Source organism: Falco peregrinus, chromosome 13 (assembly GCF_023634155.1).
Source record: "Falco peregrinus isolate bFalPer1 chromosome 13, bFalPer1.pri, whole genome shotgun sequence".
In the NCBI taxonomy this organism is placed as follows: Eukaryota; Metazoa; Chordata; class Aves; order Falconiformes; family Falconidae; genus Falco; species Falco peregrinus.
This window is the reverse complement of record NC_073733.1, coordinates 775,415-791,848: the sequence shown is the minus strand read 5'-3', so window position 1 is coordinate 791,848 and position 16,434 is coordinate 775,415. Positions and strand designations below refer to the sequence as shown.

The following is a 16,434-nucleotide window of genomic DNA, read 5'->3' as shown; positions in this document are numbered from 1 at the left end:
TGAGCCCAGCAGCCTCCCACCTGCCTGCGGGCAGCCAGCCAGGCCAGGAAAAGCCAGAGATTCCTTAGGTCTCCTGGCCCAGGAGCCTTTTCCTCCTACACCGGCTGGCCACAGCCCAACCGCGGGGTCCTCCCTGGCCTCCTCCTTCCAGGCTGGTGCAGGAGGGCTGGGGTCAAAGCTCAGCTGTGCATCCCCTGGCCGTGGCCCAAGCCCCCGCGCTCAGGGCTGGGTGATGCTTGGCAGGGCTGTGGGACACCGCTGTCTACCCTGGCACGGGCCACGGCAGTCTGCTCTGGGGGCGGCTGCCAGGCCACCCCTAGCTGCCTGTCCTGCCTGCGCCCAGGCAGGCAGGCACTGGCCCTGCACATGTTCGTGGGCAGGGTGCTGGCTGCCTGCAGCCGGTGGCGGGGCGAACGGTGCTGAAGGGCGGTTTGAGATGCAAGGGGAGAGCCCTCCCCGTTCAAAACAAGTAGCAGCGGCACTGTAGGGCAGCAATGGAGGAACGGTAGTCCCACCACCACCACCACCACCTGGGCCACGGTGGGCGTGGGCAGGCAGCATGGTGGAGCGCGCTGGCGTGTGGCCGGGGAGCACATCCCTCCCCAGTCCCAGAGGATGAGCTAATGTAGGCCAGCTGGGCCCAGCCCCGCAGCTGCAGCCTTTCTGCTTCTCCATGGCCCTGTTAACCCCCTCCCCACCGGTGCTGCCACCCCCCTGCCCATGCCCCAGCAGCTGCCATACTCCCCTACCCACAGCCCCGCCATGATGCTGCAGCTGAGCTGCCCTCCGCCCGGGATGCTGCTCATGGGAGCTCTCCTGCAAACAGTGTGGGGTCTGGGGGCCCTGCACAGGCACTGCCTCGCATAGGGGTCCCGGCTGGGGGTGTCCTGTCCCAGGAGGGATGTCATCCCTTTGCAGGGCTCAGCCCCCACCCACCTGCCTGGTCCTACAGGGACCCTGTCTGCTGAGCCCTGACCCCTGCATGGGTCCTGCTCAGGCACAGCCCTGTGGGCATGGGGACACCAAGGAGGGGGATGCTAGGGACAGAAATGCCAGGTCCCAGGCACCCACGGCTGCTCCTGTGTGTGGGGCTGTGCAGACAGCTGCCCAGGGCCAGTGGGATCAGACTGCGGGGAAAAGGGGAGATCTGGCAGCTGCTGGGGCTGCCTGAAGCCAGCAGAGTCAAATGGAAGCAGTGAGAGAGCGGTGTCCCGCACTGGGCTGCCATCTGGCTGCCCTGGGGTGGCTGCCCGCCCTTCACCTGGGCTGGAGCACCCCAGCGAGGCACTCGGCAACAGGCAGAGACAGCTCCTGCAGCTGCCACTCTGTCCCTGCCTGTCCCACTGGCCTCCTCTCCTGCCGTGGCCAGGCCAGGGCCAAACCCTCCTCCCAGCCCCTCGCTGCCAGACATGGGTGCTGCACCCTCAGCTTCACCTAGCGCCTGTGGGTGCTGGTAACCACGGCAACAGCAGCATCGCTGGAGCAGGGCAGAAGCACCAAGCACATCAGCACCTCCCTGCAGAAACCACTTTACAAAAGCCGTTATCCCAGCAAAGTTTTGGCTAACGAGCTGCCGGAGATCCCCACCCCAGCACTGTCGGTATCTGGGGGCCAGTGAGCAGGATGGGCCAGGGCCATGTCCCCATCTCCAGGCACGAAGCATCCCTGCATGGCCCCACGGCAGCAGAGCCTGTCCCACCACCATGCTGCTAAAGCAGTTGTTACCACTCAGCCCCTCGTCACACAGCTGATTCCCATTGCAGAGGGGAATTCAGGTGAGCAGAAAAATAAACCCCAGAAGGGGCTAAAGGCAAGGGGGTTCAGGGCAACATTTGTAGCCAGGGTCTTTCCTCCACAGCCTGAGGGTTCCCCAGCCCCTCACCCTGACTGGGACCAGCATCCCCAACTCCATCATCCAGCCCCTCTGCAAGCTTGGGGCGTACTGGCCTCCTGGTTTACTGCCCTCCTCCCCAATTTTACAAACCAGTCAGTGCTGCAGCTTGTTTTTCCTCTTTGCTGGGTAGCTTCTCTGCCAGCACTGGGCTGGGGAAGGGGCTGCCTGGGCCCCCAGCAGGCAGCTCCAGCAGGGAGCAGAGGGCCCCTGGGAGCGCTCTGTACAGGCAGGTGAGCAGTCCCTACCCGCACCTCCAAAAATAAGGGTTTACTGGCATCATAACTCTTTATTATAAAGATGTATTTACACAGAATAAATCTTCACAGACATGAGAGACATGGTCAACAGGACCCAGCGGCACTCAGAGCAAGAGCCCCCCCCCTTTGGCATACATCAGTGTTTAACACAGAGACCCCAGTGCCCCCTCCCATTCTCCTGCTGTCGCGTGGCGTGGAGCAGGCAGAGGGACCCACAGCTCCAATGCTATGTCCTGGGTGGGCACCCCACATTATCAGGGGTCCCCAGGAGGTGGGTCCGCCGGTGGGAAGGCTCCCCACACTTGTCAGGGAGGGCAGCTCACGCAGGGTGTGGGATTAGCATCATGGGAATAAACACCCCCACCTCCGTACAGGCTGTGTGCTCACCCCAGCATGCAGCCAACTGGCAGGGATGGGGCAGAAGCCCCAGGGGAGCTCACAGACCCCTGAAGAGAAGCTCCTCTGCCTTACAAAGTGCTTTGCACAAATCCCACAGGTCCCAGCAAGCCAATGCCCAGGGAAGCCCCGCACCCACCGGGACAGGGGCATTGCAGCAGCACTCAGCCTCACCACAACCTATACAGGTGACCCACTCCCAGCCAGCCCCAGGAGGTGGTGAGGGGAGGCAGGAGGCACCCACGGTGCCAGACATGGTGCCGGGACCACCAGGGATGGCTGCAGGGAAGAGGCGACGCCAGCTGAAGGCTCACAGCTAGAACCCCATGCTCGGGGTCAGGATTCGAGTGGAGCAGGCTAGGACACAGGGTGGGTGATGGCAGCCTCGACCCTGGAAGGCTGGTGGCAACCCTGCAACAAGAGCAAACCCGGGTAGGTGTGAGTGCTGGCAACATCACACTGTGTCCCCTTTTCACCCCCATGCCCCGCTGCTCCTCACCTGTCTCAGAAGGGCATGGGGCCCTTGTGGGAAAGCCGGGGCCGGGGCCGCCGGTACCTCCGCCAGCCGCCCGGCCGGTGCCCAGCCCCACGCCGCGCACCCCGCGGCTGCACCAGGGTTTGGATGAGGCCATTCTCCGCATCCTTCCCATTCGGCACCTGGCCCAGTGGCCCTGGGGACAGCAGGAAGAGTGTTAGCAGGTCCCCCCGCTGCACGTGGGCCTGGGCTGGGGTACTGCAGGGGCCCAAGGCAGGCAGGCTGGGCAGCGCCACCCGTTTCCTGAATTGCCCGTGGCAGGAGCCATTCGCCCGCCGAGTGCTTCCTGCAGCCAGGCCACCTGCGTGGAGCACAGACACCTCGTGCGGCCACCATCACCGGCCTCATCGAGGGGCACAGAGCAGCCTGGCCTCCTGCTTTGGCCCCCAGCCCTCCCCAAAGCCATCCTCCCATGCCCATCTCCCTGTGAGCGATGGGTAGGGGCCACCGGGACCCTGGTCCCTCTGGCTGCAGCCTGCTCCCCCTGGCACAGATGCTCTGGTGCCATCGCTGCCAGTCCCACACCCCACACACGTGCGCCGGTGGCCGGCTAAGCCGGGGCTGGGGTGGCAGCCGGTGCAGGGGCCGGGACCCACGGCACAGCCGTGGCTCCCACCGCCCACACCCCGGCGGTGCCCCGCGCTGTCACCCGCGGCGCCAGGCGTGTCGCGCCTTGGCAGCCGGTGGCAGGGACGGCTCGGCCGCCTGTTGTTCTGCCCGGGTGCACGGGGAGGGGCGGGGGGGCGTGTTGGCACCATGAAAAGCGCTTTGTCCTCCCCAGCCGGCCGGCAGCGGCTCCCGGCCGGCACGGGCAGGGGGTGCCGGTGTCCCACCCCACCCCGGTCCCGCTCTGCCCACGGTCATGGTCCTCTCCATCCTCCCCGCTGCCAGCCCGGGCACCGGGCGCTGCCGGGCCGGGGGAAGGGGAAGGAAGAGCAGAGGGTCCCCAGCGCGGCGCGGAGGCGCGGCCGCGCCCCCGGCCCGGGGGTCCCGGCACTCACCCGCAGCGGCCAGGGCGAGCCAGAGCAGCAGCAGCGCCAGGAGCCAGCGCGGCGCGGCCATGCTGGGGGGCGGCGGGAGCGGCGGCCCCGCTGCGGGGGAGCCGCATTTGTAGGCGGTGAGAGCCCGGCCCGGCCCCGACGCCCGCCCGGTCATGTGGCCGCCGGGCTCCCGGGGGGGTCCGCCCCCGCCCGCCCCAGCGTCCGGGACACCCCCCGGCCCGACCGCCCCCCCGGGAATCCCACACACACCGCGCCGCAGCCCGGCCCCAGCCCCAGGGCTCGGGGACCACCCCCCAGCCTGGCCCTGGGAGCCTGTGTCCCCCCGTCGTCCCCGTCCGCCCCCCCGCCCCACGCCAGCCTGGATCTGGGACATGCTCCCAGGCTGGTCCAGGACCCCACCTCTGATCCTTGCCCAGGACCTCCACCAAGCCTGGCCCAGAACCCCCCACCTAGGCTGGTTCTGGGACCCCTGCATGCAGCCTGGCCCCAGGACCCACACACACATCCAGGCTCAACATCCCCGTCCCAACCTAATCCTGGGACCCTCCACCCTGCCTGCCCGAGACCCCCCTTTTCAGATTGCCCCCCTTCCCCTGGCACCCAGCCTGTCCTGGCACCCCCATCCACCCACCACCCCTGACAGCCCCTGCCCCACCTCCTCCCCAGCCAAGCAGTGCCTGCAGAGGAGTCTACCTGCAGCTCCCCCCAACCCTGCTGCCCCACAGGTCATCCAGCCACTGCCTGGGGGGCACAAAGCCCCCTCTGCCGGGGGGCACAGTGAGGGTGCCACTGCCTGTGAGGGGATGGGGAACAGATCACCGCTGCAAGACAGGCACCGCAGTCCCCAGCTCTGCACTGCATGGGAGCTAAAGCACCCTGAGTCCCACCCCATGCAAGAGGTGTGGGCTGTGGGTGCCAGTCCAGCATGGCCTGGATGCTGGCTGAGCACTGACGGAGCCCCTCATTGACCCAGGCGTCTGGTACAGCTGCTGGCACGGTGTTGTGGCAGGCGACAAAAGCAGAGCTGAAGTCTCCCACAGCCTAGGGACCACTTGCTGGCAGCCAGGTTCTTCCAGGGAGGCCACAGGAACCACGTGCTGTGCCAGGACATCACCCTTCAGCCCCTGCAGCTTTCGGGGGGTGAGGGCTGCTGGGACGCCCCCACGCTGCCCCTCAGGGATGTTGGGACAGAAGATGGCAGCTGGGGACGGGGCAGTTGGGGCACACTGTGAAACCACATGCACTGAGGACTAATGCGGTGACAGCCACAGCATGCCAAGGACACAAGCAGGGCGCTGAGAGACAACAAGAAGAAAGTGACTCCTCCAGGTCCGGGCACAGGGGTCTCCTGAGCACGTAGTGAAGGGTGGGGGGTAGGTGTGTATTGGGTTTGCTTGGCAAGGTTTTGGTAGTGGGGGGACTAAAGGGGTGGCTTCTGTGTGAAGCTGCTAGAAGCTTCCCCAATATCCAATGGAGCCAGCACCAGCCGGCTCCACACTGGACATGGGTGCTCCTGCTGCTGGCCGACGCCAAGCCCATCAGCGATGGTGGTAGGGCCGCTGGGATAACATAGGTAAGAAGGGGAAAAAACGTGCACCACAGCAGCCAGAGAGAGGAGTGAGGCCATGCGAGAGCAGCAGCACTGCAGGCACCGGGGTCAGGGCAGAAGGAGGCAGGAGGGGCTTCAGGCACAGGGCAAGAGACCCCCCGGCAGCCTGTGGGAAGCCCACAGCGGGGCAGGCTGTGCCCCCCAGCCCATGGAGCCCACAGGGCAACAGACCCCCACCCACAGCCCAGGGAGGGCCCCACGCTGGGGCAGGGGGCTGTGTCCCGCGGGCGGTGGCGCTGGGGCAGCTCCTGGCAGGGCCAGTGGCCCCATGGGCAGAGGAGCCCGGGCTGGGGCAGGGCAGGGGCAGGGCTGGGGACCTCGCAGGGGCCTCCCTGGGGCCAGCTGGGCCTGGGGGGCTGCACCAGTGGCAGAGACCCACGTTGGGGCAGGGGGGGAGAACCGCAGCCCGTGAGAAGGACTCACTCTGGAGGAAGTCATGGAGGGCTGTCTGCTGTGGGAAGGACCCACACTGGATCCAGGGAAGAGAGCGAGGAGGAAGGAGCGGCAGTGACAACATGTGATGGACTGGCCACAGCCCCTGTTCTCTGTCCCCCTGTGCTGCTGGCAGGGGCAAAGCAGAGAAATCGGGAGTGAAGCTGAGCCTGGGAAGAAGAGAGGGGTGGAGGGATGATGTTTTACACTTTAGTTTTTATCTTTCATTATCCTGTTCTGATTTAATTAGTAATAAATTAATGTTTTCCCCAAGTCAAGCCTGTTTGCTGGGATGGTTCCTGCTGGGTGATTTCCCTGTCCTTATCTCAAGCCAAGAGCCTTTCATTACATTTTCTCTCCCCTGCCCAGCTGAGGAGGGCAGTGACAGAGCAGCTGGATGGGCACAGAGCATCCAGCCAGGGTCACCCCAGCACAAGGTGTCACCCCTGCAAAAAGTGGGTGACAAGGGCAACCACATCCTGGGATGGGGTGAGTGTCGGTGGCCCTGCCTTACCAGCACCCTACAGTGGGTACAGCAGGGGCTGGACAGGAGGGGCTGGACAAGGTGATTGTGTGTTGGGCTGTGAGGATAGGCTGGGGGGAGCTGTAAGAGGGGCTACAGAGGGTGTGTGGGGACCATGTTGCAACCCTACACATGCCTGTGGGACACCCTCTGCGTCTGTTCCAGCCCTGCTGGCTGTGCCCCCCTACACTGCCACAGCTCTGGGCAGGCTTGCCTGCAGCCTCGTGCTGCCAGTGCCGTGTAGGGTCACCGCTCCCTGCCAGCATTTTGCACCCCCAAAATGAGGTGCTCCTTCAGTGTGTGTGTGTGGGTGCCCAGCTCATGCAATCCAGGAGCTGTAGCCCCATCCCAGCAGACCAGCTGCCAGGCTGTGGGGCACCCCACAGCCCACCTCCCTGGGCACACATCACCTTCTGGGCTTCAGGGCAGGCAGAGGCAGGCCGGCCCTGCCTTCACAGGGGTTGTGGCAGCAGCATCCCCGTGCCACCTCTCGCTTCCGCATTCCTGCAGCCGTGCACACCCTCCCTCCCCGACCCGCGTCCTGTTTGCCGGGCGCGTCACCCCGGCCTGAGTCACCCCACGGCCTCTGCAGGTGACGGAAGGCCAACAATAGCCCACAAAGGGAGGATGTCCCCCCAAAGCCTTCCTCCGGCTCGTCTTCGAGGAAACCTCCCGCGGGAGGGAAGGGCCCCACCGGACGCACGGAGGCCGATGAGCTTCGTCCTGTTGACACTGGCTTGTTCGGAGTGGCATGAGGCCCTGGGGATGGTCGCAGGGATGGTCAGTGATGTCCTGCCATGCTGGGTGAGGAGGAGGAGGGATGTGCAACCACAGGAGATGGGACAGGCCAGCCTCATCCGCGCCCCTTGGATGTGGAGTGGGGAGCTGGCATCGGGGATGGTACCACAGAGTTGAGCTCAGAGGCTGGTGATAAGGGGGTGGGGGTGACACTCTTGCCACTGTGGGGACCCTATGGCATGTGGCTGTGAGGTCAGGGGTAGCCAGCAGGGGACAGGGGACCCTGGGCATGCCATGGGTGCAGCCCCCACTCTGGCAGTGGGCAGGGACCAGGCACAGAGGATGGAAGCATTATTAGCACATTTTACTAACTAGCAGGATGGCAGCAAACTGCTGCCTGAGTGTCACCACAGCAACTGCACCACACATCCTCGAGAAACTTTTGTTACCGTAACAATTACAGGCAGCTTTGGTGTCACCCCGTGTCCCCCCTCCCTCCTGTCCCTGTGCTGCCCGTGCTGGGGCTGCTGGGGCAGGAGATTCCCCACTGCCCCGCTCCTAGGGTCCTCCGAGCCGGGGGGTGGAGGGTGATGCCAGACACAGGCAGCCTGAGAGCATTCGTGACATGAGCGTGCCAGGTCTCAGCCCGCCCCACAGGCAGGGACAGGCTAGCAGCAGGACCACCAGGCTTCGCTGCTACCGGCCCCTGCGCTGCACCGGCGCTGTGGCAGGACTGGGCAGGTGGGCAGGGGACAGGGCAGAGGGACATGGGGACAGGGGTCTGTGCAGCTCCACAGCGCAGTCCGGGTGCCACCTCGTGGTGAGCAGGATCCTGGCGACACAGCTGGACAGTCGCTGCGGTGACAGCCGGAGAGTCACCGCATGGGTTAAAATGGGTTAAAAACTGGCTGTCCAACAGGCGACAAATGCCCTAGGGAAGGGACGGCATCCAGAGCGAGTTCACGGCCCCCACCCGGCGCGGCGGGATCAGGCCCCCCCGGCCGTGCCCTTGCTAGGGCAGCGGAGAGCTCGCCTGAGCTGGTGCAGGGACCCCGGGAGGAGGCTCCGGCCAGGCAGAGGGGCTGGGGAGGAGGGAAGGGGCAGCACAAGGGCGGCAGCCATCCTGCAGAGCCTAGGACCAGCCAGGCAGGGCTTCCTCCCTGCCCATCACGCTGTTGCAGCAATTTGCTGCCCAGAATTCCTGAAAGAGCTCACGTATTTTCAAGGAGGTTTGTCCGTAAAACATCTATTTGTTCATTTGCCACAGGACTACCAGATCTCTTGCAACTTGCATCCTGCTGGGCAAACCACCAAGCACAAGGTCCTGCCGTGATGGCGGTGACATCTTTCCACCCTTCTCCCAGGATCTGCTCTCAGCACGTCTCCATCCCTGCCCCACACCTCCCCTGGTCCCATCTCTCTTTTACCCTCCTCCAAACACGTGCTTGTGCCATGCCCCTCAGACAGAGCCCCAGGGCCACCTGGCACTCAGCTGGCTGTGACAGTGATGCTGGGCCTGCCCCTGTGGTGCAGCAGGTCCATGAGACATCCCAGCCAGTTAAAAGGAGCTTCGTGATCTGCAATGAGCAATGGTCCAGCAGGGACCCCTCCTGGTACCCCTGTCCTCGGTGGGAATGCGCATCCTCCCCTGAAGATCCATGTCTGACCCATGTCTGGACACCTCTGCTGCCTGCCAACAGCTGTCCTTCAGCCAGCCTTTCTCTTCAATAAGCACAGAGAAGTCATTAACGAGCTAAGAGGAAATACGGATGCAGTAAAAGTGACAGGCCTTGGGGTCAAGGCTCCTCATGACTAACATAATGAGTTTTTTAGCAAGGCAGATGCCGTGGCGGTCCAGAGCTCACGGGCTTAGGCTCAGCAGGACAAAGGGCAGATCCCAGCGGGCTCCTCCCGCAGAGCGCAGGTCCCAGCGCAGCCCTCGGAGGTGGCCGCTGGTCCCCGGGCCCAGTGCCCAGGGTGTGGGCAGGGGCTGGTACCTGGCCTGCACAGCATAGCTCAGTCTGTTCACCACCATCACGGTCCCCTCCCTCCACACGCTACCACCAAACGTGTTTCTGATCATGTAAGGCTGCTCGATGCTAAAATATTGCCTAAATATTGCCACTGTCTCCCTTGCCAGTGTTGCCAACCCGGCTCACCAATACACTCCAAATTTATTTTTCCTATTATGCCATTACCAGGACAACGGGCTCTCGCTAGCGCTGAAGTTCCCTTTTGGTGTTGCAGCCCCTTTTTGCCTGCTTTGAACCCCAAGCAGCTGGAACGTGCCAGGCTGAGCTGGCGTGGCCCCACCTCTGCTCTGGGAGGATCTTTGGACTTCGTGCTGACTTTGCTGTTTGCTTTGATTTAGCAGCAGGATTTGCATAGGACAACAACCCCGCTCCCCATCTGCTCCAGGCCTTGACCTTCCCATCCAGCATCCCTCTGCCCCAGGGGCAAAGGCACAGGAGGAGGGACCTGTCACCCAAGGCACTGGGGAAACATTCCCTCCACTCCCTGTCCTGCTGGGCACCTCTGGGGGCAGCCATGCACCCCCCACAGTGGATCGCAGCCTGGGTGCTCCTGCTCCACGGTATGTTGGAGGGGATGGACTGGGAGGTAGGGTGGGCTCCTCAGGGAATGACACATCCTGGGAACTCCCAGGAACCAGTTTGGTCCCAGCACAGAGGATGTAGGGGTGTTCTGCAGCAGTCCAAACCACTGCCTCGGGTGAATCAAGGGTGTGTAGGTAGCCAGGGCTGTGCTGCTGCTCCAGCCTCGATACCCTACGGCAGGGGGGCAGGCTATGGAGAGGGGCTAAGCCTGCCTGCCTGACCCCAGGGATGACCCCTGGGGAGGTGATGGGTAAGGAGCAGCTCCCGGGGGCGGTGAGACCAGGCACCCAAGGCCACACCATGCTAAGGGTGGCCCATTCCCCCATTGCACCATGGACCAGAGCTTGGTGCCCTTGGCCCAAGACAAGGAACCAGCTCCCAGCCCACCGACTGCAGCGGCAATGGTGATGGAGATCTTGGGGAAAGGCAGTGCTGGTGATGGCACCAGATGCAGTGCAGTGCTGGGGAGAGGCCAGCTCCTGCCGGGGCTGCCAGCCAGCTATTCCCTGGACCCAGCACTGGGGATGCGCAGGGCTGGCTCCTGCCAGCTGCCTCCCGGCTCCCAGACAGTGGGCACCAGCTGCACCTTGTGATGATTCCCCCCCCGGCTGGGCTGGTCCCCAGGCATGCCGCAGGCACTGGCGTTTACTTCCTCTTGAGCTGGATGATGGCGTTGGTCTTTGCCCACTATTCCTGGGGCTAGAAACCTGTTTTTTGTAAAAAGCCCTAAAGCTGGTCTGGCTCGGTATTTGGGACTGGGGATGAGGGTCACAGCTGCCCTGGTGCTGGCTCTGGGCTGGAGCAAGGGGCCAGCGGGACCTCAGGCTGCAGCCTGAGGCTCCAGAGTGTCCCTGCACCCCCAGGCTGTGCCACAGGCTGGCCACTGCAGGGCGCCTCCGCCAGGACCAGCGTCCGGGACTGCTCCGTGGACCCACCGGTGAGCCCCACTTGCCCTCCCAGTTCCTGGGACATCCCACACGGGATCAGCCCCCCAGCTCCACTGCTCACATCTTCCCTCGTGCTACCAGTACCTGCCCCCTACGGCCACCAACACAACCGCGCGGCTTGCTGCTCTGCGGGGCACCATGCGAGCCCACAGCGTCCATGCCTACATCGTGCCCTCCACGGACGCCCACATGGTAAGGCAGCAGCCTGCCCGCACCCCTGAGACTGGTTCTCCCACCGGTGCCTGTGACCACCTCTCGTGGCTCTGTTCCCGTCTCCAGAGTGAGTACATCGCTGAACGGGATTCCAGGCTGGGCTGGCTGACCGGCTTCACCGGCTCTGCAGGTGAGAGCATCCTCACCACCCTGCGGTCTCTGCTCCAGCGGGGACGGGGCAGCACCTGGCTGCCTCCTGGTCCTTATCCTTGGGGATCCGCAGGGCAGGGCATGGTCCCACTCCACACGGGAGGTTGGGCTGGCGATCCCTGAGGGTCAGCTGCCTGGAGTGGGGGGAGAGGTGATGTCTGAGCCCCCACTCCTGTCACAGGCACTGTCGTGGTGACGCAGGACAAGGCTGCCCTGTGGACCGACAGCCGCTACTGGACCCAGGCAGAGCGGCAGCTGGACTGCAACTGGGAGCTGCAGCGGACACGTCAGTGAGGGGCAGGCCGGGGGATTTCTGTGTGCCCCCATGCCCAGGACCTTCCCAGCCCCAGCCATGGCCTCATCTGGGCTCACCGTGGGCCAGGACATGGTTTGTCCTCTTGGTGCCACCCAGCTCTCTCCCACAGCCTGGATCGAGTCCATTGGGCTGTGGATCCTGGAGGCAGTTCCTGCTGAGGGGAACATCAGCTTGGACCCCTTCCTCTTCTCCATCGGTAGCATTGGCCATCACATAGAGGGTGACCCTGCCTGACATGAGGGCAGCTCCCAGGTGTGGATTTACCAGGTATCTCCAACTGCGGGCTGCTTCCCCCCACTCAGACGCCTGGAACAGCTACAGCCAGGCTCTGCATGGCTCTGGCAGGACCCTGCTCCCCATTGAGACCAACCTTGTGGATCAAGTGTGGGGTGACCAGAGACCCCCTCCAGCCTCTGGTGAGATCTACAGCCTCCCAGCAGCATTCACAGGTATGACCACCATCCTCCCCAAGGCTGTTGGGAGGATGCTTGCCAGTGGCAGACCCCAACCCAGGGGTCCATGGTGGTCCCTGAGCTGAGCTGGCTTCCTACTCCCCTCCCAGGGAGCAGCTGGCAGGAGAAGGTGGCTGGGATTCGGCAGCAGATGAAGCAGCACATTCAACGTCCCACAGCTGTGCTGCTGTCAGGGTTGGAGGAGACAGCCTGTGAGTAGCTGTGGTGCCACGGTAGGTGCTGTGGTGGGTGTCACGGTGGGTGTTGTGGTGAGTGCCCTGGGATCCAAACCCTGGGGGTGGGAGGGGAGCTGGTGGGCACAAGCTTGGAGTTCTTGTTCCTGACAGGGCTCTTCAACCTCCGTGGAGACGACATCCCCTACAACCCTGTCTTCTATTCCTACACCCTGCTGACCAACTCTAGCATAAGGTGGGAGGCATCTTCCTGCAGGCACAGGGCATGAATGGGGCTCAGCACCCACCCAGCTTCCCTTCCAGGGCCAGCACCCACAGGACCCTCCCCTCAGCCCAGTGGTCCTTTCCTCAGAGCCCACTATGTCCTGCAGTGCCCAATTCCACTGACTGTCCCCTCCAAGCCCCACATCTTTCCCATGTCTAGCCTGCACAGCACAGCCTGGGGTGCAGCTCCCCCACTCGCAGTCCACCCCAGGGTTGTAGCACCCTCCTTCTCAGCCCACTTCGTGGTGCAGCACCTTCCCTTCCAGCACAGCCTGAAGCTGACCCCTGTTCCCAGCCCAGCATCCCCTCTGGGCTCCCCAGCCCCCTCCCCTTCGCCGGCACACTCTGCATGGCCAGGCTCAGGGAGGGGGGACCAAAGGCAGCAGGCCAACCCCACGGCACTGCCTGCACCATCCTGCATCCTTCCACAGCCTGTTCGTGGACAAGAGGCGGCTGGCGGCAGCAGCACGGCAGTCCCTGCAGGCCAGCTGCCCCGGGCCTCTGTGCGTGGAGCTGTGGGAATACGGGCAGGCACGTGCCCAGCTCCAGTACTATGCCCAGGGCAACGTCACCATCTGGTTAGGCACTGAGTACACCACCTATGGCCTCTACAGCGTCATACCCCAGGTGGGGCACCACTGCGTGCTGGCACCAACACCCATGCCACTGAGCCCTGCCGTGGGCAACATGGGTCCTGCCGGGCGTGGGGATGGCCCCATGACCACCAAGCTGTGGTGGTGTGGGATGTGCCATGGCCACCCTTGAGGCATGATGGGTGGATGGCCATGCCCAGCCATGCCACCCCCAGACTGCCCTTGCAGGAGAAGCTGCTGGAGGACAGCTACTCCCCCATCATGCTGGCCAAGGCTGTGAAAAATGCCAAGGAGCAGGAGATGCTGCGGGCTGCTCACGTAAGGGTTGTCCCCATCCCTGCAGCCCTGAGCAGAAGTGGGGGGCAACCGGGAGAAAAGGGTGCTGGTGCCCCCCTCCTCTGATGCCTTTGGGCCACCCCCAGGTTAGGGATGCAGTGGCTGTCATCCAGTACCTGCTGTGGCTGGAGAAGATGGTCCCGCAGGGACAGGTGGACGAGTTTTCGGGGGCACAGTATATCGACGCACTCCGCCAGTCAGTGCTGCCACCACAACCCCCCCACCCGGTGTAGGGCAGATGGGGACTCCCAGCATCTCCCTCCCTGCTGTCTTCTAGGGCCCAGGAGCACAGCCACGGACCCAGCTTCCAGTCCATCTCAGCCAGTGGGCTCAACGCGGCACTGGCCCATTACAGGTACGGGTCAGCCCCAGTCAGAGCCGGGGCAGCCAGGGCCAGCAGCAGCAGTGGGGAGGCTGGGAGCAGGCTCTGACCCCCCCTCTCCTCACAGCCCCTCCAACCAGAGCAGTCGGAAGCTGTCTGTGGGTGAGATGTACCTTTCGGACACTGGAGGGCAATATCTGTGCGTAACCCCTTAATGTGGGCCCTCAGCACTGCACAGTGCCCCCATCACCTCCCATGCCTCCAGCACTGGGCATTGGCAGGGAGCCCCAAAGCCAGTGCCAGGGCTGCATCACCCCCATTCATGCCCCCCCTCCCCCCCTTTGCAGGGACGGGACGACAGACATCACACGGACAGTGTACTGGGGTGTGCCAACCCCACTCCAGAAGGTACCAGCCCCTCCATGCCAGCCAGCACCCCGCTGCAGCACTCAGCACCAAGGTCACTGCCAGGGCTGGATGTGCTGGGGCAGGCATCCAGCTACCACCACGCTCAGCCCCCTTCCACCATGCCCCTCCTAGGAAGCCTACACCCGTGTGCTGATGGGCAACATCGACCTGTCCCGCCTCATCTTCCCACCCAACACAGCAGGTGGGTGCTGAGCCAGGCATCAGGCAGCCCGGAGACCCCTGGGCATGGGGAGGAGGAAAGCAGAGGGGGCCCTCACTGGCTTGCTGGCCCCCATCCCACCTCATCATTCCCCAGGGAGAGTGGTGGAGTCCTTTGCCCGCCGAGCACTCTGGGATGTGGGACTCAACTATGGCCACGGGACCGGCCATGGCATCGGCAACTTCCTCTCAGTCCATGAGTGTAGGTGCTGTGGCACTGTCACTGGTGCTGGGGACATGGGCTGGGCTGTGGGGCACAAAGATGAAGACAGGGGCTCATGCAGGACTTCTCATAGCCCAGCTGAGCCTCTCGCTGCGGGTGGGTGTCCCCTACCTGCAGGGTGCTGCGGTCCTTGCAAGGATAGCCCCATGGTCCTTGCCAGGGTAGCCCTGCAGTCCTGGCCAAGGTGGCTGCATGTTCCTTGACAGGGTGGCCACATGGTCCTTGCCGGGATGGCCCCACAGTCCTTGCCAAGGGTAGCTCCATGGTCCCTGCCAGGGTGGCCCTGCAGTCCTGGCCAAGGTGGTAGTCCCATGGCTCTTGTCAAGGTGGTCCCACAGTCCTTGCTGGGATGATATGATCTAATGGTCCCTGCACAAGTGGCCACCTGTCCTTGTTGCGGTGGCCACGTGGTTCTCGCCAGTGTGACACCTTCATCCTTGTTAGGGTGTCCCTGCAGCACACGCTGTTCCCAGAAGCTGTAACACACACCATGTCCCCTGCAGGGCCCGTGGGCTTCCAGTCCAACAACGTGCCACTGACGGCCGGCATGTTCACCTCCATCGGTACGCACACCCACCGCTCTGGCCAGTGCCTCGGGCTCTCTGGGGTGTCCCTGCGGTGCAGAGCCTGGCTGGGGAGGAGGTGTTCAGCTCTCAGCCCCACTCAGCGGCCAGATCTGGCCCCTCCAGGGTGGGATGGGCTGGGAGAGTTGCTGGGGCTTGGGACTCACTGAGCACCTTCCCGGCCCCCAGAGCCTGGGTACTACCGGGACGGCGAGTTTGGGATCCGCATCGAGGACGTTGCTCTCGTGGTGGAGGCACAGACTGAGGTAGCACAATGGGGCTGGGGTGGCACCACACTGAGGGAGGCTGCATCAAGCCAGGGGTGGAGGCACCCCCTGGGTGCAGGTGCGGGGACCCAAGGCCACCTCTCTGTGGCAGCACCAGACTGGGGAGAAGCCCTTCCTGACCTTTGAGGTGGTGTCCCTGGTGCCCTACGACCGAAACCTCATTGACCTCAGCCTTCTGTCACCAGAGCAGGTATGGGGTGCTGGGGGCAGGGAGGCAGAGCAGGGACATGGGGCCAGCACATGGGGCTGGAGTGTGAGGAGAGCAAAGGGGCTGGGAGGGGGATGTAGTGGGAAACCAGGACCATGGCACGAGGCCAGGGTGGGTAAACAGGGCCAGGGCAGGGAGGGACGTGTGGATGGAGAGGGGTGATGGGGTCTGGAGACAGGGTCCAGCGATTAGGGTGTGGGGTAGCTGGATGGGTAGCACCAAAGGCGGGGGGGGGGGGGGGGGGGGCAGGCAGCCCCTCCATAGCCCCCCCCTGGTGCCTGGCTGCAGATCCGGTACCTGAACGCCTACTATGAGACCATCCGGGCGCGCGTGGGGCCAGAGCTGCTGCGGCAGCAGCTGGAGGAGGCGTACCGCTGGCTGCAGAGGAGTACAGAGCCCTTCCCACTGGGCAGTGCCGCCACCACCGTCGCTGCTGCCACCACCACCCTGGGCATGCTGCCCCTCGCCTCCCTCCTCTCTGTGCTGCTCACCAGGCTGCAGGCCTGACCCTGCATCAGCCAGCCCGGTGCCAGCCCTCTCCCTGCTGTGGCCGTTTCTTCTTCCTGCCGCTCAGTTCCTTTTTTTTTGTTTTCTATTCGCTCATTTGATTAAACATGAGCAATGCTGGCAGGTGCCTGCATACTGCTGTGCCCTGCTGCAGCAACCCAGTGTGCTCCCAGCCTGCCCACCACCTCACTCACTGGTGTGGGGCTGGGGTCCGGCCCCACATGGCCCCCAG

The 16,434-nt window shown here is 64.1% G+C and overlaps 2 protein-coding genes across 2 annotated transcripts; one reads left to right on the top strand and one right to left on the bottom strand.

The window, feature by feature from the left end:
* Positions 1-2,159: 2,159 nt before the first annotated feature.
* On the bottom strand, positions 2,160-4,217 carry APLN (apelin). Its single transcript, XM_055818107.1, has 3 exons — positions 4,084-4,217; positions 3,047-3,218; positions 2,160-2,958 (listed from the first exon to the last, which is right to left on the bottom strand). Exons 1-2 carry the CDS (start codon positions 4,142-4,144, stop codon positions 3,052-3,054), a joined length of 228 nt encoding a protein of 75 aa, XP_055674082.1. The 5' UTR covers positions 4,145-4,217; the 3' UTR covers positions 2,160-2,958; positions 3,047-3,051.
* Positions 4,218-9,832: 5,615 nt separating this feature from the next.
* Positions 9,833-16,335, top strand: XPNPEP2 (X-prolyl aminopeptidase 2). The gene is made up of 21 exons (XM_055818032.1): positions 9,833-9,978; positions 10,864-10,937; positions 11,029-11,139; positions 11,227-11,290; positions 11,492-11,596; positions 11,736-11,822; positions 11,929-12,075; positions 12,189-12,290; positions 12,426-12,507; positions 12,968-13,163; positions 13,358-13,447; positions 13,552-13,661; positions 13,743-13,820; positions 13,915-13,986; positions 14,135-14,195; positions 14,328-14,397; positions 14,512-14,616; positions 15,141-15,200; positions 15,390-15,466; positions 15,579-15,677; positions 15,984-16,335. Exons 1-21 carry the CDS (start codon positions 9,933-9,935, stop codon positions 16,200-16,202), a joined length of 2,055 nt encoding a protein of 684 aa, XP_055674007.1. The 5' UTR covers positions 9,833-9,932; the 3' UTR covers positions 16,203-16,335.
* The last annotated feature ends 99 nt before the right edge of the window (positions 16,336-16,434 follow it).

Excerpts from the sequence above, each read along its gene's own strand:
- XPNPEP2 (XM_055818032.1), top strand. The coding sequence starts at position 9,933 with ATGCACCCCCCACAGTGGATCGCAGCCTGGGTGCTCCTGCTCCACG. Across the intron at positions 13,448-13,551 it reads AGATGCTGCGGGCTGCTCAC|GTTAGGGATGCAGTGGCTGT; the intron begins GTAAGGGTTGTC and ends GGCCACCCCCAG. Across the intron at positions 13,662-13,742 it reads TATATCGACGCACTCCGCCA|GGCCCAGGAGCACAGCCACG; the intron begins GTCAGTGCTGCC and ends GCTGTCTTCTAG.
- APLN (XM_055818107.1), bottom strand. The coding sequence starts at position 4,144 with ATGGCCGCGCCGCGCTGGCTCCTGGCGCTGCTGCTGCTCTGGCTCGCC. Across the intron at positions 3,219-4,083 it reads GCTCGCCCTGGCCGCTGCGG|GGCCACTGGGCCAGGTGCCG; the intron begins GTGAGTGCCGGG and ends TGCTGTCCCCAG.